This window comes from Trichechus manatus, unplaced genomic scaffold (assembly GCF_000243295.1).
Source record: "Trichechus manatus latirostris isolate Lorelei unplaced genomic scaffold, TriManLat1.0 scaffold00051, whole genome shotgun sequence".
Lineage (NCBI taxonomy): Eukaryota > Metazoa > Chordata > Mammalia > Sirenia > Trichechidae > Trichechus > Trichechus manatus.
In genome coordinates this window covers 5,745,733-5,771,609 of record NW_004443987.1, presented here as the reverse complement: position 1 = coordinate 5,771,609, position 25,877 = coordinate 5,745,733, and the positions used below count along the sequence as shown (strand labels likewise).

The following is a 25,877-nucleotide window of genomic DNA, read 5'->3' as shown; positions in this document are numbered from 1 at the left end:
TTTCTTCTGGAGCATATAATTGAACTACTCTTAAGAAATTATTGAGGGATTTAGACCTAGGTTAAAAGTAAATCCTTCCCTATTCCATCTTGAAACATCAGTGTAAATTACAATATTGAGTTATGATAATGCATATCAGTATTACGTACCTTCAGTTTCTTTAGTCAAGAAAGTGGTGATAGACAGCATCTTTTGCATTGCTGACCATGGTGTGTACCTCATGGTCTTCTGCTGTTTTCAAACTGGTCAAGAGAGAATTTATTGACACAAAGACAGCCATAGCTAATCATGAGTACATCTCCCCCCACCAAAAAAAATTGTTTTATACCAATTAAATCAAATTTGATTCTTTTTTGTGGTGGGGGGGAATTTTTGACTCAAAGACACAAAGAGGGAAAATTAGTTGGCAAATGGCCTAGAAGAAATAAAAACAAATACTAGGAGTAGGCACACATTTGTATACTTGGTGATGGACTACCATTACTGTTGTGGTGTGTGACTGCATTCTCCTGAGGGCGGTTCTCAAAAATCCAATTTTATCCCACTCTGAACCGTGAACCTGTGCTACTGTGCACGGAGGAAGATATAAAGATGCATTTGACCTCATAATGGTGCTCTGGAAGCTAAAACTATTCCTTTCCCTGTCTTCTCTCCCCCACTAGGATTGTGTCTGTATTTCTTATGAAGATGTTTAGGTTTATCGTATGGTTTTATATTCTGATATGGCAGTCCAGTTAAAGTCCAGAAGTAAGGGGCGAGGTCTTCAGTAAAAGAGTTGAATTTACCCAGTCAATGTTAGTGAGAGGCAGGTTCTCAGACAAGAAGTTAAAACTTATAAGGAGGTCTCCCACTGGCCTTTGAAAAAACTCTCTTCTATTTTTGTGACCATTGTTTTGGAATTGGACTTCAAGGACTCTTAATGTAAATCCACATAGAAATGAATGTGTAATTGTTGCTTCATTATCCTGTCTCTTTTTTTTATTGAAAAGACTGTTGCCAAGATCTTTCAGCACCCTAGAGGCAGATTGTGAGCTCCACTAGTGTCTGTACCTCCATGGCATTGACACTGAGAGGGTGTACTCTAGAGCAGGAATTGTTCTTGTTGTTAGGTGCCGTCGAGTCGATTTTCTACTCATAGCAACCCCATGTGACAGAGCAGAACTGCCCCATAGGGTTTTCTTGATTATAATCTTTATGGGAGCAGATTGCTAGGTCTTTCTCCTGTGGAGCCCCTAGATGGGTCTGAACCGCCTACTTTTCCGTTAGCAGCCAAGCATTTAACCATTGTACCAGCAGGGCCCCTTAGAACAGGGATGGGCAAACAGCCAGACAGTAAATATTTTAGGCTTTATTAGCTGTATAGTCTCTGTCACAACTACTCAGCTGCCCTTATACTTAAAAAGCACCCACAGATAATATGTAATAAACGGATGTGGCTGTGTTCCCACAAAATTTATTTAGAGATTTTGGAATTTATGGAATTTGAGTTCTGTGAATTTTTCATGTGTCACAAAATATTATCATCATTTTGGTTAATTTAAACCATTTGAAAACCATTCTTAGCTCTTGGGCCATACAAAAATTAGCAGCAGACTGGATTTGGCCCCAAGGGCCATAGCTTCCCAACCCTGGAGCCCTGGTGGTGCGGTGGTTAAGACCTCAGCTGCTAACCAAAAGGTCGGCAGTTAGAATCCACCAACTTCTCCTTGGAAACCCTTTGAGGCAGTTCTACTGTGTCCTATAGGGTCACTATGAGTCGGAATCGACTTGATAGCAATGGGTTTTATTTTTGAGGGGGGCATTCTAGAGACATGCCTTTGGGGTTCTAATGGTGATCTGTCACGTCCCAGCAATATGACCTTGAATTAGTTACTTCACCTAAATATTCCTCAGTTTCTTTACCTGTAAAATGTGTTGATATGGGCAGTAAATGTAAATCCCTAGAACAGTGCCTGACATATACTAAGTTCTCAGTAAATGTTAGCTATCATTACTCTTCCTACCTCCAAAACATCTTTATCTTTTCAGAAAGTAAACTTAGATTTACTTTTTTAGATGGTTTTGAATTGAGTTAAATTTGTTCTTCTTCCAAGTTTGTTTCTTCTAGTTTTCCTTTCACAGGTGTTCCATGCCCTTAGTAAATGATTGATTCTGATAAGACACACAGACTATTTCAAAGATCTCTTTAAAATATTATTTAAAATATTGAATGTGAGATATTTTACCAGAGGCATCAGCATTGGTTTTTCTGCTTAACGTTAACATTCAGGTTTTTAGGTGTTTGTTTCTTTATAGAATGTGTAATTTTCTTCACCCGATCTTCTAGCATATAGGTAACTAGAAAAAAAGTGAATAAGAATAAACATTTTTTTTATACTTTTTTTTTGTGCTTTAAGGGAAAGTTTACAATTCAAGTTAGTTTCTCATACAAAAATTTATACACACATTGTTATGTGACCCTAGTTGCTCTCCCTGTATCGTGACAGCACACTCCTCCTTTCCACCCTGGATTTCCTGTGTCCATTCAACCAGCTCCTGACACTCTCTGCCTTCTCATCTCGCCTCTGGACAGGAGCTTCCCATTTAGTCTCAGGTACCTACTTGAGCTAAGAAGCACACTCTTCAACAGTATAATTTTATGTCCCATAGTCCACCTTAACCTTTGTCTGAAGAGTAGGCCTCAGGAATGGTTTTCGTTTTGGGCGAACAGAGAGTCTGGGGGTATGTCTTCCGGGGTCTCTCCAGTCTCAGTCAAACCATTAAGTCTTGTCTTTTTATGTGAATTTGAGTTCTGCATCCCACTTTTCTCCTGCTCCGTCAGGGGCTCTCTGTTGTGTTCCCTGTCAGTTACAGTCATTGGTGGTAGCTGGGCACCATCTACTTCTTCTGGTCTCAGGCTGATGGAGTCTCTGATTTATGTGACCCTTTCTGTCTCTTAGGCTCATATTTTCCTTGTGTCTTTGGTGTTCTTCCTGCTCCTTTGCTCCAGGTGGGTTGGGACCAATTGATGCATATTAGATGGCAGCTTGCTAGCTTTTAAGACCCCAGATGCCGCTCACCAAAGTGAGATACAGAACATTCTCTTAATAAACTTTGTTATGCTAATTGACCTAGATGTCCCCTGAAAGCATGGTCCCCAGACCCCCTCCCCTGCTACTCTCTCCCTCGAAGTGTTTCGCTGTATTCAGGAAACTTCTTAGCTCTTAGTTTAGTCCAGTTGTGCTGACTTCCCCTGTAGTGTGTCTTGTCCTTCCCTTCACATATGATAATTCTTGTCTACTATCTAGTTAGTGAATACCCCCTCCCTCCTTCCCCACCCTCGTAACTATCAAAGAATGTTTTCTTCTGTGTTTAAACCTTTTCTTGAGTTCTTATAATAGTGGTCTTATACAATATTTGTCCTTTTTGCAACTGACTGAATTCACTCAGCCTAATACCTTCCAGATTCCTCCATGTTATAAGATGTTTCATGGATTCATCATTGTTCTTTATCGTTGCGTAGTATTCCATTGGGTGAGTATACCATAGTTTGTTTATCCATTCATCCATTGATGGGCACCTAGGTTATTTCCATCTTCTTGCTATAGTTATCAGTGCTGCAGTGAACATGGGTGTGCATGTATCTATTCGTGTGATAGCTCTTATTTCTCTAGGATATATTCCAAGGAGTGGGATTGTGGATCATAATTCTAGCTTTTTAAGGAAGCTCCAAATCGGTTTCCAAAGTGGTTGTACCATTTTACATTCCCACCAACACTGGGAATAAGTGTTCCAGTCTCTCCACAACCTCTCCAAGATTTATTATTTTGTGTTTTTTGGATTAATGCTAGCCTTGTTGGGGTGAGATGGTATCTCATTATAGTTTTGATTTGCATTTTTCTAATGGCTAATGATCATGAGCATTTATTCATGTGTCGGTTAGCCGCCTGAATGTCTTCTTTGGTGAAGTACCTGTTCATATCCTTTGCCCATTTTTAAATTGGGTTATTTGTCTTTTTGTTGTTGAGATTTTGCAGTATCTTGTAGATTTGAGAGATTGGACGCTGATCGGATTTGTCATAGCCAAAAATTTTTTCCCAGACTGTAGGTTGTCTTTTGACTCTTTTGATAAAGTCTTTTGATGAGCATAATTGTTTGATTTTTCGGAGCTCCCAGTTATCTAGTCTGTCTTCTGGTCTTTGTGCATTGTTACTTATGGTTTGTATTCTGTTTATGTCATGTATTAGGGCTCCTAGAGTTGTCCCTATTTTTTCTTCCATGATCTTTATTGTTTTAGATTTTATATTTAGGTTTTTGATCCCTTTTGAGTTAGTTTTTGTGCAAGGTGTGAGGTATGAGTCTTCTTTCATTTTTTTTGCAGATGGGTATCCAATTATGCCAGCAACATTTGTTAAAGAGACTGTCTTTTCCCCAATTAATGGACTTTGGGCCTTTGTCAAATATCAGCTGCTCATAGGTGGATGAATTTACGTCTGGATTCTCAGTTCTGTTCCATTAGTCTTTGTATCTGTTGTTGTACCAGTACCAGGCTGTTTGACTATCGTGGCTGTATAATAGGCTCTAAAATCAGGTACTGTGAGTACTCCCACTTTGTTCTTCTTCAGTAATGCTTTACTTATGCAAGGCCTCTTCCCTTTCCATATGAAGTTGGTGATTTGTTTCTCCATCTCATTAAAAAATGCCGTTGGAATTTGGATCGGGATTGCATTGTATATGTAGATCTCTTTGGGTAGAAGTGACATTTTCACAATGATGAGTCTTGCTATCCATGAGCAAGGTATGTTTTTCCACTTATGCAGGTCTCTTTTGGTTTCTCACAGTACTGTCTTGTAGTTTACATTGTATAGGTCTTTTACATCTCTGGTTAGATTTATTCCTAAGTATTTCATCTTCTTGGGGGCTATTGTAAATGGTACTCATTTGGTGATTTCCTCTTGGAAGTTCTCTTTGTTGGTGTAGAGGAATCCAACTGATTTTTGTATGTTTATCTTATATCCTGAAACTTTGCTGAAGTCTTCTGTTAGTTCCACTAGTTTTCTTGTGGATTCTCTGGAGTTTTCTGTGTATAAGATCATATCATCTGCAAATAGAGATACTTTTACTTCTTCTTCTACCAATTTGGATGCCCTTTATTTCTTTTTCTAGCCTAATTACTCTGGCTAGGACCTCCAGCACAATGTTGAATAAAAGTGGTGATAAAGGGCATCCTTCTCTGGTTCCCGTTATCAAGGGGAATGTTTTCAGACTCTCTCCATTTAGGATGATGTTGGCTGTTGGTTTTGTATAAATGCCTTTAATTATGTTGAGGAATTTTCCTTGTATTCCTATTTTGCTGAGAGTTTTATCATGAACGGGTGTCGGACTTTGTCAAATGCCTTTTCTGCGTCAGTTGATAAGATCATGTGGTTCTTGTCTTTTGTTTTATTTATATGATGGATTACACTGATTGTTTTTCTAATGTTGAACCATCCCTGCATAGCTGGTATAAAGCCCACTTGGTCATGGTGAATTATTTTTTTGATATGTTGTTGAATTCTGTTGTCTAGAATTTTGTTGAGGATTTTTGCGTCAATGTTCATGAGGGATATTGGTCTGTAATTTTCTTTTTTTGTGGTGTACCTGGTTTTGGTATCAGGGTTGTGCTGGCTTTGTAAAATGAGTTTCGGAGTATTCCATCCTTTTCTATGCTCTGAAATATCTTTAGTAGTAGTGGTGTTAACTCTTCTCTGAAAGTTTGGTAGAATTCTCCAGTGATACCGTCAGGACCAGGTCTTCTTTTTTTTTTTTTTTTTTTTTTTGTATTTTTTTTTATTGTACTTTAGGTGAAGGTTTGCATAACAAATATTTTCTCATTAAACAGTCAGTACGAGTATTGTTTTATGACATCGGTTAACAACCCCTCGACATGTCAACACGCTCCCTTTTTGGCCTTGGCAGACCCTTTTTTTTGTGTGTGTGTGGTGAAAATACACATAGCCAAAGGTACACCATTTCAAAAATTTCTACATGTACAATTCAGTTACGTCGATTACTTTCTTCCAGTTGTGCTGCTATTCTCACTTTAGATGAAGGTTTACAGAACAAAATAGTTTCTCATTAAACAGTTGGTACACATATTGCCCTATGACAGTAGTTAAGAACCCCACTACATGTCGCCACTGTCCTTACTCAACCTTGGGTTCCCTATCACCAGCTTTCCTGTCCCCTTCTGCCTTCTAGTCCTTGTCCCTGGACTGCTGTGCCTCATTAGTCCCGTTTTGTTTTATGGGGCTGTCCAATCCCCGGCTGAAAGGTGAACCTCGGGAGCGACTTCACCACTGTTTTAAAAAGGTATCCAGTGGCCATACTCTTGGGGTTTCTCCAGTCTGTCAGACCAGTAAGTCTGGTCTTTTTTTTGTGAGTTAGAATTTTGTTCTACATCCTTGTCCAGCTCTGTCCAGAACCCTCTGTTGTGATCCCGGTCAGAGCAGTCAGTGGTGGTAGCCGGGCACTATCTAGCTGTACTGGACTTAGTCTGGTGGAGGGCTTGGTAGCTGTAGTCCATTAGTCCTTTGACCAGGGCTTTTTTTTTTTTTTTTCGGAGTGTTTTAATTACCTTTTCAATCTCTTCTTTTGTTATAGGTTTATTTGGTTGTTTTACCTCTGTTGTTTGTGTTAGTTTAGGTACGTAGTTTTTAGGAATTTGTCCATTACCTCTAGGTTTTCAAATTTGTTAGAATATAATTTTTCGTAGTATTATATTATGATTCTTTTTATTTCATCTGGGTCTGTCGTGATATCGCCCATGTCATTTCTTAGAATAAACATTACTTTTTAACTACAGTTTCCTATCAAGCTGTTTTATCTCAGGCAAACTGCCAAAGAGGTACCTCTGGCCAAAAGATTTCTTCTCTGAGCTTCTACCATTGGAAATCCATTCATCTGTGTTAACAAACTCCTCTTTAATTTGCAGGTACATCAGGGAAAGTTAACTCACCAATTCAGTTACCTTGACAACATTGTAGGAAGCCTCAGCCACATAGATATTTGGAGAGAAATCACCATGCCTTTCATCATTCATCACTTTGGGGTGGAACATCCATTTACCTGTGACCCCTAATACAGTATTTATAGCACAATAAAATGTGCCTGAAATTTTAACTTTAAATTAACACTATATATGTTAAGGAAGAGTAGTATTCACTGTGAAGCTTATCTGTGCTCTGATTATGTACTCACTATAGGAAACTGCTAATTTCCTCTTCTGGCAAAGAGATGAGAAAACAGAATGAATGAACTCTCTAACCAACATTTTTCCCTATAGTTTTATCTTTAATTGCTCTAAAATTGATTTGGGTTTTTGGTGCATACTGCTGTGCAAGACCTCAACCTGGGAACCTAATGCTGTTCTGCTGTGTTTGACAAATTTTCAACTACTGCTTAATGTAATCACTACACTGCCCCTAGCTCATATTGGGTTTCTGGTAATTTCTTCTAAATTCCCGTGTCCTCTTTTTCCTCTTGTAAGTTTTCTTTTGAACAGAAGCATCTGCCTTCATTATTTCACTTAGAATTTTTTACATTCTATTTAAGCCCTCTTTTAATCTCTTTGGAATAATATGTTGATTTTCTTAAAGCTCTTTTCATGACCATAAATAACTTCATAGACTATTATCTTAGTTATCATCTGTTGGTTTTCCAAGTCACCATTATCCCCATTCTTCCCCCACTTCCAATTAAACCCCAAACAACAAAACTTTTACATCAGGTAGATTCTTGGGAACTGCAATGCAAGTTGCTCAGGCTTTTTTTTTTTTTAATGTCTGTTGATAGAGTGCTTTGCCAACTGGTCTGATTTCTCTCTGACTCATTTAATGGTATTACTATTATTCTTACCAATAGATAGCAAGACTCTGCAGCACAATGTGTTATTTTCACCATATTGTGGTAGCCTTTTACTTAGTCTTCATTATCTCTTAATGCTCCATGCTAAATTTTAAGAGCTATTTGTCAGCCCTGTGCCTTCATTTTTTTAGATCCCAGAGAAGGGATTCCGTTTCTCTCTTTTTTGGTAAGTGAGCAGTCTTCTAATTTTGTGTCATCTACAAATCCATACATCTTGCGGCATGTTCTTAATCTGGACCATGATAGATAGTGTGAAAAAAGATTCAATCTAAAACTGATTTTTTTTTTTTTTGGTCTTCACTTGTCACTGCCTTCTTATAATGTCAGCTTCCATTTACTACTGCTGATGACCTTACTCACAGAACCAATTTTCCTTTTCTATTTAGTCTTTCACCAATAATGCCAAAATTGACCATCCTACTTTGCCCATGGTTATATGAAGAATTTGTATTGTTTTTATAATCCATCTCTCTCCCACTCTGGTTTGTTTTGCATACTACTATAAAGCTGATCTTAAATTCTACCTTCGTTACATTACTGTCCTGCTGAAAATTCACCAGTGGCTTTTTAGAGCCCATTGACACAAGTACAGATTTTTTACCTTGACGTCTAAGACCCTTTAGAACTTTGCTCTGGCCTTACCTATACAACTGTAACTCCTGTGTCTTTCAATTTTGTTGCTCTCCTGATGTTTTATCATTCATACCATGCTTACTTTATTTCAGGCAGCTACACTGATTCAGAATGACCTTGCCTCTTTTTTTATCGCTTAAAATTATATGATATAAATAGACAAAAATAATATATGATGATAGAAATCAGAACAGAGGTTGCCTCTGAGTGGTAGGGGCATGAGAGAACTTTCTGGGGTGATGGAAATGTTCAATATCTTGATAGTGATAGCAGTTACATGGATGTATGTATTTGTCAAAACTCATCAAACTGCATACGTAAACTGTGCATTTCACTATTTGTAAATTTTAACACAGACACACACACACACACAGAGGGAAAGAGACAGAACATCTTTGACTGAGTCATTTTGAAGTCCTGGTGGCGTAGTGGTTAAGAGCTACTGCTGCTAACCAAAAGGTTGACAGTTGGAATCCACCATCTGCTCCTTGGAAACCCTATGGGGAAGTTCTACTCTATCCTAAAGGGACTCTATGAGTTGACGTGAGCTCAAAGGCAATGGGTTTGGTTTTTGGTTTTTGATCCAGTTATTATTCAACCTTTTTTTTTAAATCTGTTTCTGTGCCATTAAAATGGAATAATAACACCTAAAAACCAATAAACCAAAGCCATTGCTGTCAAGTCAATTCCAACTCAGAGCGACCCTATAGGACAGAGTAGAACTGCCCCATAAGGTTTCCAAGGAGTGGCTGGTAGATTCCAACTGCCTACCTTTTTGGTTAGCAGCCAAGCTCTTAAGCACTGTGCCACCAGGGATCCACAATAATACCTAAAGTGCCATAGAAATGTAATGTTTTCAGAGGCTTAACTCCTATTTCTTCCATGAAGTCTTCCCTAACTCCTTGAGCCCATAGAGAGCATAGTTTGTTTTTTTTTTAAATTATTTCATATGCGTAAGTGTTATCTCATGTGGAAGGGTCCTCCTTTATAAGAAACATTCTGCTTCTTTTGGGTCACTTAACACTGGTTGATAGCAACTTTCTCCAACTTCGAGCAGCTCAACTTTTCAGAAAGCCATAATTATGCAACTGAGAATTCAAGGCTATACTAGTGAATTAACACCATTATGCCCAGGCTGTTAGAATTTTAGGAAATTATTTTTATAGTATTGGCTTTAGTTCAGTCATTTTCAGGACAGAATGAAGTAGTGTCTTAGGTAATGAGAGTGTCCAAGATATTAAGTGCTTAGGTTCCTAGAGGAATAAGGTTATCCTAATTAATAATTTTTTTTATAAAAAGGAAAGGGAACTCACAGTATTTTCAAGAACTGTGACAGGTCTGAGATTTAACCCAACTTGCGTGCTAACAAATTAGCCTGTCATGGTTTTATGGATTCTGACAGAAGACGTGAGAGTACTGGGTCATAGACAAAAGACTTTATTACTCATGGTACAGCAAGCTGTATGAGCTACATGCTCACATTGACTTCCTTTGTCCCATAACTCCCGTGGGGTGATGCAAAGGTGGGGCCAGGTGGATGCTACATACACAGTGGGTTGTCATCATTTCTGAGGAACCTCAGGCTTAGGAAACTTGAAACTTGTATAATGAACTGAGAGCAAACCAACCTGATATTTTCCCTGGAGGAGACATGGTCTGTCTTTGAAGCAAACAACTATAACCTCTGCTTTGGAGGGAGACTCTGTCACTGTCTTCCAAGGCTGTTCACTGTACAAATATCCTTGAAAAGATAGTCCAGAACAGAGGCCATCAATACCTCTACTCATAAGATGTGCAGAAATGTTAGAGACCCATAGAAGAGTGTATTGAAATAAGTATGTGCTAGCCATTGGGTAATAGTCTTGCACCAAAGATGCAGCAGAGGTAATTAATTTATTCAGTGCCAATTTTAATTTGTACCATCTCCAAACTTTTTTTTTTATGGTTGTTTATTTTTATTTTTATTTTATTATTTTTTTATTGGACTTTAGATGAAGATTCATAGAACACACTAGCTTATCATTAGAGAGTTAGTACACATGCTGTTTTACGACATTGGTTGACAATCCCAGGACACTCTCCCTTCTCAACCTTTGGTTCCCTATTACAAGCTGTCCCCTCCTGCCTTCTAGTCCTTGCCCCTGGGCTGGTGTGCCCCTTTAGTCTCATTTTGTTTTATGGGCCTGTCTAATCTTTGGCTAAAGGGTGAACCTCAGGAGTGACTTCATTACTGAGTTAACAGGATATCCGGGGGCCATACTCTTGGAGTTTCTCCAGTCTCTGTCAGGCCAGTAAGTCTGGTCTTTTTTTGTGAGTTAGAATTTTGTTCTACATTCTTCTCCAACTCTGTCCAGGATTCTCTATTGTGATCCCTGTCAGAGCAGTCAGTGGTGGTAGCCAGGCACCATCTAGTTGTACTGGACTCAGTCTGGTGGAGGCTGTCGTAGTTGTGGTCCATTAGTCCTTTGGACTAATCTTTCCCTTGCATCTTTAGTTTTCTTCATTCTCCCTTGCTCCTGAAGGGGCAAGACCAGTGGAGTATCTTAGATGGCCACTCACAGGCTTTTAAGACCCCAGATGCTACTCACCAAAGTAGAATGTAGAAACTTTCTACATTCTTTATAAACTATGTTATGCCAGTTGAGCTAGATGTTCCCCAAGACCTCATCCCCACAGTCCTCAACCCAGTAATTCGGTCCCTCGGGGAGTTTGGATGTGTCTCTGGAGCTTCCATGATCTTGCCTTGTACAAGTTGTATTGTATTCCCCAGTATTGTGTACTGTCTTACCCTTCACCAAAGTTACCACTTATCTGTTGTCTATTTAATGTTTTTCCATCCCCACTCCTCCCCTCCCTCGTAACCATCAAAGATTGTTTCTTTTCGTGTGTAAACCTTTTCTTAAGTTTTTATAGTAGTGGTTTCATACAATATTCGTCCTTTTGTGATTGACTTATTTCACTCAGCATAATGTCCTCCACTTTCATCCATGTTATGAGATGCTTCACAGATTCATCATTGTTCTTTATCTTTGTATAATACTCCATTGTGTGTATGTACCATAGTTTGTTTATCCATTCATCTGTTGATGGGCATCTAGGTTGTTACCATCTTTTTGCTATTGTGCACAGTGCTGCAAGGAACACGCGTGTGCATATGTCTATTCATGTGATGGCTCTTATTTCTCTAGGATATATTCCTAGGAGTGGGATTGCTGGAGCATATGGTATTTCTATTTCTAGCTTTTTAAGGAAGCGCCATACCATTTTCCAAAATGGTTGTACCATTTTGCATTCCTACCAGCAGTGCATAAGCATCTCCAAACTGTTTGGGGAAATTAAGTTAATACAACATAGGTAAATGTTCATACTGAAAATTTAGCTCAGCAGGCATGTAACATCTACTGAATGACTAACACTGTAGGAAATACGAAAAAGGAGGTGTAAAAATGGCTTGGCAGAGGCATCTGACCTCCTCATCTAACTTCACAAAGGGGGAGGAAGTCATTATCAACATCAACAGCCCAAGGCTGATTGCTGTGAGATAGAGGTCAGACATACCTCCACCCTCCAACCTTTTTACCAATTCTGACACCATCCATCCCTCCCACAGTAATCTCTACTTCTCTGCTTGGTTCAATAATCCATTGCAGTGGCCACACAGAACTCACAGACCACACTCACAGTTACAGGGTTTATTAGGGAAGTAACAGGTTACAATTCAGGATCAGGAATGACTCAGGTTACAGTTCTTCAATCAAGACAGCCTCTTCTCAGCCGTGCCTGCAGGCAGGCCTCTCTCTGGCCCTTGGCTCCTCGGCCTGGCCTCTGCCCTACTCAGGCAAGTGTTACAAAGCTCTTTAGCTCTGCCAATAAGTGCCTGGAAGCACGGGCTCCACCAGTAAACCTCAGGATAAAAGCTCTCAACTCTCTTGCTCTGTGGGTAGGCAAGCCTAGCTCCAGGGAAAAGTACCCAGAGGCATCCCACTCCACCAGGAAGCTGGCTGCCGAAAGGCAGTCAGCTCTTGCTCTGTGGACCAGCACACCCACTGTAACTGCCTTTTTCTGTGGACCAGGAAGCCTACTGCACTGTCTTGCGCCAGTTACCTAGTTCTGCTGCCTCTGTTTCTCTGCCACCGCTTCTTGCCATCTTGCATTATCTCTGGTTTTACAGCTAGCTCACTCTCTCTCTCTCTCTCTCTCTCTTTCTCTCTCTCTCTCTCTCTCTTTCTCTGTCTCCTGGGTTTAGGAGGTTCTCAGCACAGAGACCTCAGATCCAAAGGACATGCTCCACTCCAATCTCTTCGTCTTGGTGGTAGTGAAGTCCCTCCTTTCCACCTCTTGGATGGCTCATTTTAAGCCTAGCAGGATGGCAAAACTAACCAATCCCCTTATTAGGGTTCCATATACCTTATTTGTATGGTCCTACTCCACAATGATGCTTTGCACTTTATTTGCATTATTAGCAAACTGTCTAATCCCCTTGGTGGGTCCCAAGCACCTTATTTGCATAGTCCCACCCAATCATTTGGTGGTAGTTACAAGACCATGGCAAGAAAGGGCATATAAAAACAATCCATCACACTGCAGATGGTACAACCCAAGCCTTTCATTTTACCCTAGGATAAGCAGCTCACACAGAACCCACAGGCTGCTTGCAGCCCACATAGCTCTTCAGTGCTGTCTGTAATCTAATTTTAGGATGAAAGATTAAAAAGTTGCCTCTGAATTGTTACTTCTTAGATATGCCCATATGTTATCATTTTAGTGGTTAAAAAGCATTACCAAATTTCTCCTAGATATTCTTTTACTCAGTAAAATAAGTATTATGAGTTGTAGCAAAATACATTTCTGTGCAATTCAATAAAGTTATTTTCTTTTTCAATGAAAAAAAGAAATGTAAAAGATATTTTTCATGAGTTTGTTTTCATAGATCCCCCCCCACAAAAAAAAAAAAAAAAAAACACTGCTAATCACATCTAAGTAGAAAGTAATGGTTCTGTAAACTTGGAAATTCTAAGTGAACTGTCAACCTCACACAGTTCAATCACATACCACATTTTACTGAAATTCATTTAAAATGTAGGATAACTTCTTTCAAATGATCGTGTTGGCTTCCATTTTGTTTTAGGAAGACTAACTGCAATATAAATTGATCTTACAATATATTCCATAAAACCTTGATTTAGTAGGGTTCAACATTTCATGCAAATCACTCAGCTCCCTTGAAAGTTATCATGGAGCAAATAAAAAATTAATGGTGGACTGAAAACCTGTATCTCTTTTCTTTAATACATAAGTGATATTTACAAAGATCTGGCTTTTCTAACAGAAGCATCTAGTACATGCATTCTCAATAGGAGCACTATCAACTCCAGGGTTATTGGGGAAGGGACAGAGAAAAACCTTAGATATTACAGTGGTTTGTGAGCCAGAGTACATATATATATATATATAGTATATATATGGTATTAAATTAATGGTGGGGGAGGGGTTGGGAAATAGATATCTAAAAGGGCCCCTTTTAGATATTTGGGAGAGGGTGTGATAATGGGGAAAAATGTTTGAGAAACACTAATCTAGCGTAATAAAATTTTGATAAGTTTTATCAGGTAGCAACCATTAAATTAACAAAGGAATTTATTTTTAACCCCTCTCTACTTTTCCATATTTTGGTTTTTTTCCTATCTTTTTAGTCTATACACAATATAATGCCATTAAAGAATTTCAATGAAGTAACATCTTTAATGTCATTATGTTATATAATTTTTTTCATGTTTGCATATTATTTATGTAAAACCATAAATACATACTGTTTTTATTCTGTTCTTTGCACTTGTATTTTCATTTCTCTGCATAGTTTTTATAATTACTATTTTAATAAGGATATATGAAATTCATTTGTGCTATTGTTATTTCCTGGTTCTACTTCTATAGCTAAAAATTACTTCCTTATTTTCTCTGCAGTTCTGATTCTCCTGATTACCTATTAAAAGTTGAGGTACTCCAGAATTGCATCATAACTTCCCTCCTCACAAAATGTCCCAGTGCAGTCTCACCCATCTTCTTATGGCACTCAAATCTTTAGCTCCAGCCAGACTTTGCTTCTGAATTCCAGGCATTTATTTCCAACTTCTTACTGAATATCTCTACTTAGATATTCCTTAGACATCTCAAACAGATCATCACATTTTCTAAAATATGTTCTTTCTGTTTATCCTTGGTTGTCTAGACTACTTTCCTTCCTCTTAATCTCACCCTTCCAGCCAAGTCCTATTGATTGTATTGTTGTTTTCGTTGTATTACTATCTTCAAAATATCCATCTTCTCCATTTACTCTTCTATTGCCTTAATTCAGGTCCTTATCTCATAATTAGACGATCACAGTACTTTCCTAAAAGTCTGTCTGCCTTCATTCTTGCCATCTTCTACAATGTTCTCTTACTGTTCTTTCTAAAGCATAAATCAGATCCAGTCACTTTCTATTGCTTATAGCTGTGCTGCCCAATATAGTAGCCATGAGCTACAGGTGGCTGTTGAGCGTTTGAAATGTGGCTAATCTGAATAAAGATTTTCTGAAGTGTAAAATACACACTAGATTTTTAAGACTTAGTCTGAAAAAAAGAAAAATGTAAAATACGTGATTAATATTTTTATATATTGGGTTAAATAAAATACTTAATATATTAAAATTAATTTTACCCATTTCTCCTACTTTTATAAAGTGGCTACTAGAAAACTTAAAATTTCTTATATGACTCACATTCATGGCCTGCATTATATATATCTGTTGGACAGAGCTGCCTTATAGGATAGTGTTCAGACCCCATATCATAGAATTATGATCTTTTGTCATCTGACTGAATGTTCCTAGGTGGCACTAGCGGTTTGCAGTGGGCTGCTAACCTGAAGGTTGGTGGTTTGAACCTACCCAGCAGCTCTGCAGAAGAAAGGCTTGGCAGTCTGCTTCTGTAAAGATAACAGCCAAGAAAACCCTATGGAGCAGTTCTACTTTGTAACACATGGGGTTGCCATGAGTCAGAATTGACTCAAAGGCAGCAGATTTGGGTTGGTTTTAGATCATCTGACCACTTTCTGCCTAGTTCATTACAACTTCTGCCAGCTACCATGCAAAAAGGGCTAGTTTTTTGTTTTTTTTTTTTAAAGAGGGCCAGTCTTAGTGTCAGATTGATCTGAGTTCATACCAGGTCCCCATCACATGCCAGCTGTGTAATATGGAATAAGATGCTTAAATTCTCGAAATTTCAGTACTCCCAGCTGAAAGAGAGAGATAATACCTATCTCAAAGTACCTAATGCATAAAGTTTAATTCTCCCAGATACATTCTAGTCATGCCAAACTACTTTCAGTTCCTTTTTTCTTTCTATTGAAAAGAGCAGGTGATGATTAAGATGTGTCTGTGACCTTAATATTCCTAAAAGTGCACAATCCCCTTTCCTTGTTTAGTCACTGGGGTTCTACTTTCCTTTTGTTTTTCTTACTTTCACCAAATAGTAGACCTGAGAACCTCTGTGTTTCCCTTCATTTTTTCATTTAATATCCTGTCCTAGAGAGTTCATTTTAAAAGAGAATATTATTGTAACATTGAAGAAGTTTCAAGTCATATGAAGAGATAATCAAAAAGATTTTATCTTGTTCTTGCCCCATAAGAGAATATAATTTTATTCTGTGATCTGATATCCCATAGTCAATTCTTTAAACAAAGTAGAATTTAAATTTAACCTTGGAATACCATCTGAAACAATGTCTTCTCCCTCATCTTCCTTTTTTTCTTCTCGGAACCCTCCTGCCTACAAATATCCTCTACCCCAGACACACACATTTAGCTACCCACTTAAATAAGTTGCCGAGTTAAGGACCTTTATATCATTTAGGCCAATAGGGAAAACGGAGCTCAGCTCATAGCAGGTCATCCACAGTGTAGTAGACACTTTATGGCAATTGACACCTCAAGACAAATGTTCTGATAAATCTTAAAAGTGTTTTTGATGGCCTGAGTTGTCAAAGATGAGTATGGTGAAATGTTTTAAATGCGTTTCTGTTAGGAACATCTTTTGAGTACTCCACTCACGGATTCTTAACAGTTCTTTCCCATAGGCAAAGTTTAGAAACACAACAGCATTCTAAAAGGGATGATGAGACACAAAAACCTCTGGCTAATGTCTCTCAACTGTAAAATGTGGCCTTTCAGATGATATGGTCACCTTTTCCTTACACAATGTCAGCATTTTGAAATGAGGAACGGAATATGGATTAGGTAGGAATTGAATGCAAATGTAGTTTGCAAATAGTGTCTTTTGAGATAATCGCAGATGATGGTTGAATGCTGAAGGTATTAATACAATCATTATTTAACCTTGTGTAACTCTGCTTCATCAAATCATGCCCTGCACGTTGATTGCATTAAGCTGGGTCAGTGGTTTCTTGCTTAGAAATATAAGAATCTTAACAGAAGGCAGCAGTAGCTGATCAGCTACTGTTTATTTGCATACTGAGCCTGTCATCAATAATACAAAAGACAAGGTCTTTAAGTTGAAAGAACAGTGCGATTGGCATGAATTTTGCTTAATGGCGCGTAATAAGCAAAGTAGTTTGTGGTGCCAGAAACTGACAGAATCTATTATGTTAAAACAGATATATGTCTTTAATTTAGTGGTATTATGTAAATCTGACAGGAGTTGTCCCTTTTATTTTCCTGTAGTTTAACTTTAATTGCTCCAAGATTAATTCTGATTTCTCCCTTCCTCCAGAGGGTGATGAGACTGGCGTGATGGATAATCTTCTAGAAGCGCTACAATCAGGTGCAGCATTCCGAGACCGCAGAAAGCGAATTCCAAGGAATCCAGGTAAAACCCATTCCAGTTCACATAGGATCATATATGAATGTTCAGATAATATATGAATGTTCAAAGCCAAGAATGAAAAAAAAAAAAAAGGAAACTTCCCCATGAAGATTTTCTTTTAACAATTGATCTCATTTCACGTGTGAAGTCTCAGAAGGCTTCAGCATCTATGTGATCACAAGTTTCAACTTGGTAAGTGTATCTTCGAATAACTGTAGACTTTGTAAAACGAAAAACAAACTCAGAAACAAGGACTCCCACTGTTTAATATTAATATTTATGAACGTGGTTTAGGTGGAAGTTGGTTTAAAATCATAAGTGTAATTAAATCACTAAAAGTAATTGGCCCTAAGGATGTCACATTAGCTATTTTACAGGTAAGAAAACGAAGGCAAGACTTGCTTCCAAAGGCCATTTTGGTTTTGCTGCAGTACAGTACATTCTCCATGATTCATGTTAACAATGAGAGGGGAGGCACAGATAATCCAAGATCCCAAAAAGTCTCAAAGCATTGGAATAAATGTTTGTGTGTATATTTGATTAGCAACAGATAAAGTCATACTATGAACATTGGTCTCAGGGGAAGAAAAACCATAAAAAAAAAAGAAAAGAAAGAAAAACAGCCTCCCTCAATCAAGAAGATCTAGAAAGTTTTCCACCTTCTCTGGTCATACCCTATCGTTATACCCTATGGTTGAGGTAAATAATAGCTCCTCTCCGGATAATCCAAGTAGATTGAGCTGTCTACCTCCTCTAAGTACGTTTTTGTATTTTTAGTTTATATCTGAACTTGAAGTAGAGGAAGAAAGTAGGTGTATGCTGATTTTAAAAAGCCCCTTCATGGGCTGTAAATCTATATGAAGAAATAAATTTAAAAAAAGGAAAATGAATAGTTAATATGTGAACTATAGAATTTAGATTAATAGTAGTTGCCTTCAGTAGCCTACAATTCAAAAAATGCAATATATTAAAATGAAAATTGGTAGCTTTCACAGCTATCGTATTCCAGCAAACCAGTGAAAGAAAAGGAGCCCATTACAGAGTTATGAAAGCTCTTGGCAATGGTAAAACTCATAGCGGGAGACAATATACGTTATATTCATATTTTTCATGTTTTGGCTACATTTGATTGGTACTTATAAACATTCCACCTCTGCTATTCATTGGCAGTCCCTGGGAGATTAGCCTGGAGGTAAGATTTGGTTGAAAGGAGAGAAGTGTTTTGATTGGAGTATAAGACTGTTGTACGTATGTAAAGATATTGAAGATGGCCTAGAATAAGAACGGAAGACTGGAGAAAAGAAAATTAAAATCTGTATGTATATGATCATATTCATTTTTAAGGTAATGCTGCATGGCAGAACATCAGGAGTGCTGCTAAATCTGTAACTATGAGACAGCCATTCCACCTATCCTATCCTCAGTCTTTATCTATAAAATGAGAATGTTCTACCATGTTATCAGAGGTCCCTTCCACTTCTTAAATAAAAACCTTCACTGCTCTTTCTTGAACTATCAGAGCAACAATAGTCAGTGAAAGGCAGACTGAAATAATTTTTATATCAGTTCAGTTCTCCATTAAGCAGCTGATAAGTAAAAGCATGTTATTCTGGGCCTTTAAAGAACTGCTATAATCTTAACTAGACCGTTATTTTTAAAATACATTTGCTGGCCTCTGACTGATTAGTCTCACACCTCACATTGACTGCACAAAGACTGTACGGAGAGAAAGATCATTCCGTGGGGTTTCTGTGAGTTTGGTACTCAAGGGAATATAGTGTTGTCAACTGTGAAACACCAAGGATATATTCACAAACTGCATAATTTTACAGTACTGATTTCAAGTAATCTAAATTGAGGTGTACTTTAGCTGGAGTGCGTCCGTGAACATATAGGGTCAAAAATACCAGCCTCTTTAGCTCTGGCAGTCATTCCATGTGGCAGCAGCCAAAGCAAATGTCCAGAGGTAAAAAGAAACTAGAAGTCAGACAGTGGCCACAGTTGGTAAAGCATGTTGGACATCAGTAGAGGAGCTTTAAGCAAGGGAGAGAGAGGGAAGACACAAGAGTTTAGAAGTCTGCCAAAAATCTCATGTGTCTGCTTGCCTCTTTATAGAAGCAGCAGAACTAAGGACTTATTCAAATTTATTCATTGTCTCTGCCTTTCCGAGCTAGATCATCATTTCCTGCTGGTCCCCTATTGTTGTCACTTCCTTGGGCATCTTATTTCGTTCCTTTCCAAGATCCCATTGTCTTTGTGTTGTTATACTTTGCCTGTTCAACATTGGCATCCTTGCTCCTTTCCAGTAACCTTCAAAGTGACGAGATAAAAGCAGAGAAACCAAATTATAGAGAAGGCTAATTTCCCCCAAGTAAAATAAGAGGAAACAGCCAAAAATTCTGAAATCAGAGTGGACCACAAACGGCAAAGATGTAGTGCTCTACTTGCCATTACCACTGTCATTGCCTACAGATGAAAAGTACTGTATGTACAATACAGAGCTCTATAATTATGTTTCTAAACTGCAGTGTTTTCAATTCCATATTTAAACAAAATGCCCTGGTGCCGTACTGGTTAAGAGCTATGGCTGTTAACCAGAAGGTCAGCAGTTCAAATCCACCAGCTGCTCCTTGGAAAACCCTATGGGGCAGTTCTACTCTGTCCTATAGGGTCACTGTCATGGATTTAATTATGTCCCCCCAAAAAATGCATGTGTCAGTTTGGTTGGGCCATGATTCCTGGTATTGTGTGATTTTCTTATATGTTGTAAATCCTGCCTCTATGATGTTAACGAAGGAGGATGGGTGGCAGTTGTGTTAGTGAGGCAGGACTCAATCTACAAGATTGGATTGGGTCCTGAGGCAGTCTCTTGAGATATAAGAGAGAGAAGTGAGCAGAGAGACAGGGAGACCTCGTACCACCAAGAAAGCAGTGCCAGAAGCAGAGCGCGTCCTTTGGACCTGGGGTCCCTATTTGGAGAAGCTCGTAGTCCAGGGGAACATTGATGAGAAGGCTGACAATGAGAGAAAGCCTTCCCCTGGAGCTGATGCCCTGAGTTTGGACTTTTGGCCTACTTTACTGTGAAGAAATAAATTTCTCTTTGTTAAAGCCGTCCACTTGTGGTATTGCTATTGTAGCAGCACTAGATAACTAAGACAGTCGCTATAAGTTGGAACTGACTCAGCGGCACCTAACAACAACAACAGGTGGTAGGCTATATTCTTCATTAGAAAATCAAAATGTTAATAAATGGTATGATTAGTTGCCTAAATTTTAAATCTTGCATACCGAGCCTCTGTCCCCAAAAACCACCACATTAGTTAACTCAGAGGGAACCCCCAAATATTGTCTCTAGCCCATTCAGCTGAGTGTCCTGTCTCATATAAGGGCACCAAAAAACATCTGATGGGAGGTTATTATATCAGGAATGATATTCAAAATATTAATAACCAATAAATAGTATGGTGTACTTATGCATACTGTCTGAGTATCAACCAAGATTACAGGCTTTGCTGATGTCAAATGCATAGATTGGGAAATGACCCCTTAAATATTCATTAATTTATTGTATATCTGTTCTGTGATAGGTACTATGCTAAACATCACTGAAAATGCAGAAATAATTAAATAAGATTTTCTTATAAGACCCTTATGTCTAGTAGGAAAGATTTTTATTAAAGTATGGAAAGAACTACAGAATAAGGCAGACAATAATAGGTATCATAGAAGAGGTATTAATAACATACTATGTGAGTAAAGAGGAGGGACATACACCTGATTGGAAATATCAGAAATAGAATCATGGAGAAAAAGGCTTTGAAAGATTGCATAAGGATTTATGCAGTGGGGGGAGGGTTTACAGGTGGGTATAGTGGGCATTTTAGTCAAATAAAATGTCATTAAATGTAAAGCATTTTGGGGGAATAGCAAATAGTAAAAAGGTAAGAAAATGGGATATATAAAATAGAAAAGTATGGAGATAATGCTGAAAAAGTAGGTTGATGCCACACCATGTGTAGTGCTTGAATAAAAAAACTACAGAGTTAGCATATTATTCTTTAGGCAATAGGGATCTATTGAGGGTTTTTAAGTAGTGGAGTGGCATAATCAAAGTAATATAGTGGCAGAGGAGCAGCCAGGAGTCAAAGATATCCCAAGAGTTTTTAGTTTGATTGGCTGGGAGGACAGTTGGTTTACAAGACAAAATTATTAAAATCATGAAAAGGAGCAGTAATAGTGGAAGAAGATAAATTCCCTCTTGGGCAACGTAACCTGAAGGTGGTAGCAGAGGATTGAGGTCAAGATGTCCAGAAGATGCTTGGAAATATGAATATAAATTTCTTGACAAAATGCTTGGGTTGGTGAAAGTTTTGGTTATACTACAGAAATGGAAGTGATTTTGTTAGAGGCATTATGAAGAACAAAGAGCCAAGGACAGAACTTTAAAAATGCCTCCACTTAGGGACTAAAAGTAGAGCTAGCAAGAAGATAGACAAGATGCAGTTAGACAGGTAGGAGAAGAATCAAGACATTGTTGTCCTAGAAGCAAAGGAAGAGGGAAGTATTAAGAAGGGAGGAAAGATGAGCATTTTAAAAATGACATATGCTACAGTGGAATCAAAAAGGATAAGGCCCAATGAATTTGTCAACTGGGAGCTTTCTGGTGACTTTTTGAGAACATTCTTTCAATATTGTGTTGTAAGTGGGAGCCAGAGTATAGGAGGTAAGCCACGAGTAGATGGTGAGGCTATAGGGATAGATAGTATTCATTCAACAATTGAGCAATTGTATTGAATAGTCTCCTCAGTGCCATATACTGGGTTAGGTATTGAGGATGCAAAAACAAACAAGACATTTGCCTCAAGAAGCTCACAAACTGTTTGGGAAAACATGCATGTACACCATGTGAAAAAATCACAATGCAATGTTATATGTCCTGTAATAGAGATAGGAATATTGTGGTTGTGCAGTACAGGAGTTAGAGTAACTTCCCCCACCCTCTTACCTCTCCTTTGTGTTTCTAGGATATGGACTATTCTTTCCACAAGTTTGGTGGGCGAAAGGAACGTCTCAGTTTCCCTTAACAACCTATTATGGGTCTATCATTTATGAATTTTGCTAAATCTTTCTTGACCTTCTTTATATATATTCCCAGCCTTTACTATCACTTAAGGTAATAAGGTCCATATGTTTACAATCCACTTTGTAAAGAATTGCCCATCCATTATTCCTGACTTTGTCGTTGTAAGATCAAAGGTAAGCTTTAGAGGAAAAAGAAACACATAGAGAAAAACCTTACAGGCATGAAAAACACACTTAAAATATAAATAACTCCACATCTGTTTAATTACTGCAGAGCAATAGACTTAGAACTTTCTTCCCCTCCCTCAATCAATCTGACATTTTATTCTTTGCTCACTATATGTAAATATAAAAGGACTTCTCAGCAGTAGATAGATATCTAACTTAGCTACTTAGTCTATGACTAGATTTTGATATATAGTTCGAGACATTACAAAAAACACACAAGAGAAGCATTATGAAGAAATAAAACCAGGAAACAGAATAAATATATTTTGGTTTTAGAACCACACAGGGCAACCAAGAAAACTAAAGTTGAAAAAACAGAGGAAACTCAGGAGACACATGATCCTAGTTTTATGCATCAGCAAGATAACGGTATAAATGAGAAGGTGTAATTTACTATTTGAGAACAGATAGGGGACAAGAAACAATAATACACAACAAAGGGAAAAATAAACTATGTATTAGGGAAAATATCTCAGCAGCAAAACATAACCTACATTTTCCCTAGGCCTCTCTACCTCACATAAATGACAAAACCCAAATTTCGCTGGCTCTTGTCTCTAAATACACATGCAGGACCTCAGCTGCCTGTAAGGGAGCTCTGAAGCATTTCTGAAAGTTCTCAGGAGGCATTTCACAAGCACAAACACATTGCCACTTTTCCTCTACCTCAGCCTATGATACTGTGCATTTCCATGCCTGCTGTTTCCTCTAGCAGGCCTTCATAATGCCTGAGCTTGACAGTGGTCAATGGAAAAGTGGGGTAAAATGCCTCTCCTCTTTCAGTGACACTCCAGTAGAGTACCAAGCAGTAAGGCTAATGCCTCAGAGTCTTACAGGCATTCTTTAGAGAAACAGCTTCCAGTTTTAAATTAACAGCCCTCCTAGTCTCCGTAGGATTTGGCCCCATGAGCAAGGAACAAAGACAAGGCCGTGACGGATGACATTTAGTACTCAGTATCATTCTCCTTGTTTGATGACCAAGGTCTGTTGGGGTTTTGTGTGTGTTTTATTATTCCTACGTCAGGTTGGTCATTCATTCCAAGCTGTTTATTTCTTTCTTCCTTAGGATGAGTTCTTTTCCATGAGGTTCCTCAGTCTTTCATATAGATAGGCTTCTAGTAGGTCTACAGTCTAGGTTTTGCTTTGACCCTTTCAATAATAACTAAATTTGTTGGACACATGAAGTGAGTATAATATTTATAAGTGAAAATGGTATTTAAAAAAATAAATGATATGGAGAAAATTGATGTCATATTTTTCTGCACAACATAATTATGAAACAAAATCTATATATTTGCTCATGCAAGAGTTAAAGCCAGAAGGAAAAATTGTTTAAATTTTAGAATGTTGTTGTTAGGTGCTGTCGGTAAACTTATATGCTTTGTCTCACTGCAGTAAGCAAGGGGCACAGTGGGCAAATCCTACTACCATCATTGCTAACTTTCTGGTAAGGATCAATATGAATCCAGTTGTCACCTGGAAATGGATCCGGTCCTCATCTTCCCATTTCTGTTCTCATCACTAGCTGCCCAAGAGGCACTCTCTCCCTCCTACCCCACCTACCCAGAGCTGGGTCACAAGTTATATGAACACTGTCCATGTGACCATGTGCTTATGTAGCATTTCTCAGACCTAGCCACTCTGAGCTAAGTCAGAGCACACAAATTAAAAGGACATTGTCCTTCAGACTGCTAAATAGGCAGACATCAGCCCCTGCTGGCTCTCACTGCCCCCGTGGATTCCTTAATTCCTTAGAATGACTCACAGAATTCATGGAGAGTATCTATACTTATTGCTACCCATTTATTATAACCAGAAAGGATATAAACAAAGAGATACACAGGGCAAGGTCTGGGAGGGATCCTGGCATGAGGCTTCCATTGTCCCCAGGGATGCACCACCCTCCTGAAAGCAGATGCTCTCGCCAAACCAGGAAGCTGTCTTTAGGACCCTTTATTGGCTTCATTGCATAATCATGATTGGGGCCTCATTGCACAGTCATGATTGATTGAATCATTGATATGCATGATTGAAATCATGCTGGCTTCCTTTACTGAGGTTAGCCAACCAGGTGTAGTCTCTGTAACCTCCCACTCATTTGTAAACATTTTCAAGTGTTGCCTGTCAGCTGTTTGATAATAAAGACACTTCTATTTACTGGGGAAATTCTAAGGGCTATTTTTCAGGAACCAAAGACAGAAGTAAAATCCAGTTCTTTGTCTCACACTCACTTTTCCCCCACTCGCTCAGACCAGTCATGTAAGAACTGTTTGTTTGTTTGTTTGCTTTTTAATGACCTCCAAATCACTTATATTATAACAGCCCCCACTTCCTTGTCATCTTCAAAGTAGATCCTTTGTAAGATGATTTCAATAAATTTTTGGTATAATACTTTAGGATCATTCAGATACAGTGCATTAAACTAGAGATTTAGTTCATTTATAGGTGAATGACCACCTTTTTGATAACAAACAGATTATATTGTCACTGTAGTGATGGTTGCTTTGCTTTCAGTTTGCTATTCGTACTGGTATTTGGGTTATTTAAATCTGCAGTTTTGATCACCTGTGATTTAATAGATTTAACATTAGAAAATTGACAGGACGAAGTAAGAGGACAACCTAAGGACTGTAATCCCAGGTCTGTACATGCAAAGTGGCTACTTCTTGCATAATCAAATCAATTATTCAGGCCCTTTCTCTACTATTTCATTCTATTACTTCATTTCTGCACAATGGTTACAGTGATTGGGTGGGCCAGGTGCAGTGTGGTGACCTTATTTTGCAGGCAGCCTAGCAACCCCCAGGAGAGTGGATGCATAAGAGTGAGCAGTTTTATAAAGGAAACTCACAATTTACAAATGAGTTTATCTTTAAACCTACGGAATATATTTTTGTTAGAGAACATTATTTTGTAAATGTTAGAATCTCAGACTAGCCAACTAAACCTCATTTAGTCTATAGTATCATTGTTGTAATGTGCAATTAAAATCTAGTAAAAAGCAATGTAATGTAAGCAAATAAACAAAACAAACAAATAAAAGCTTGACATTCATCCAAGTAATATTTATTTATCAAATACTAGGGGCTAGACAACATGACTAGGACCTGGGAATGGAAAGATGGATAAAGCACGGGTCTTGCCCTTAATAACTCAGAGTCTCATGGGAAAGACATACATATATATATA

The 25,877-nt window shown here is 38.2% G+C and overlaps 1 protein-coding gene across 4 annotated transcripts in view; it reads left to right on the top strand.

Moving 5' to 3' along the window:
- The window catches only part of DIAPH2 (diaphanous related formin 2), a 1,008,160-nt gene that overhangs the window by 807,320 nt on the left and 174,963 nt on the right, over positions 1 to 25,877 (top strand). For all 4 annotated transcript variants that reach the window (XM_004377544.2, XM_023732386.1, XM_023732385.1 and 1 more), the window contains one exon: positions 17,286 to 17,381. In XM_004377544.2, coding sequence (XP_004377601.1) covers positions 17,286 to 17,381 — 96 coding nt within the window. The remainder of the gene's footprint in view (positions 1 to 17,285; positions 17,382 to 25,877) is intronic.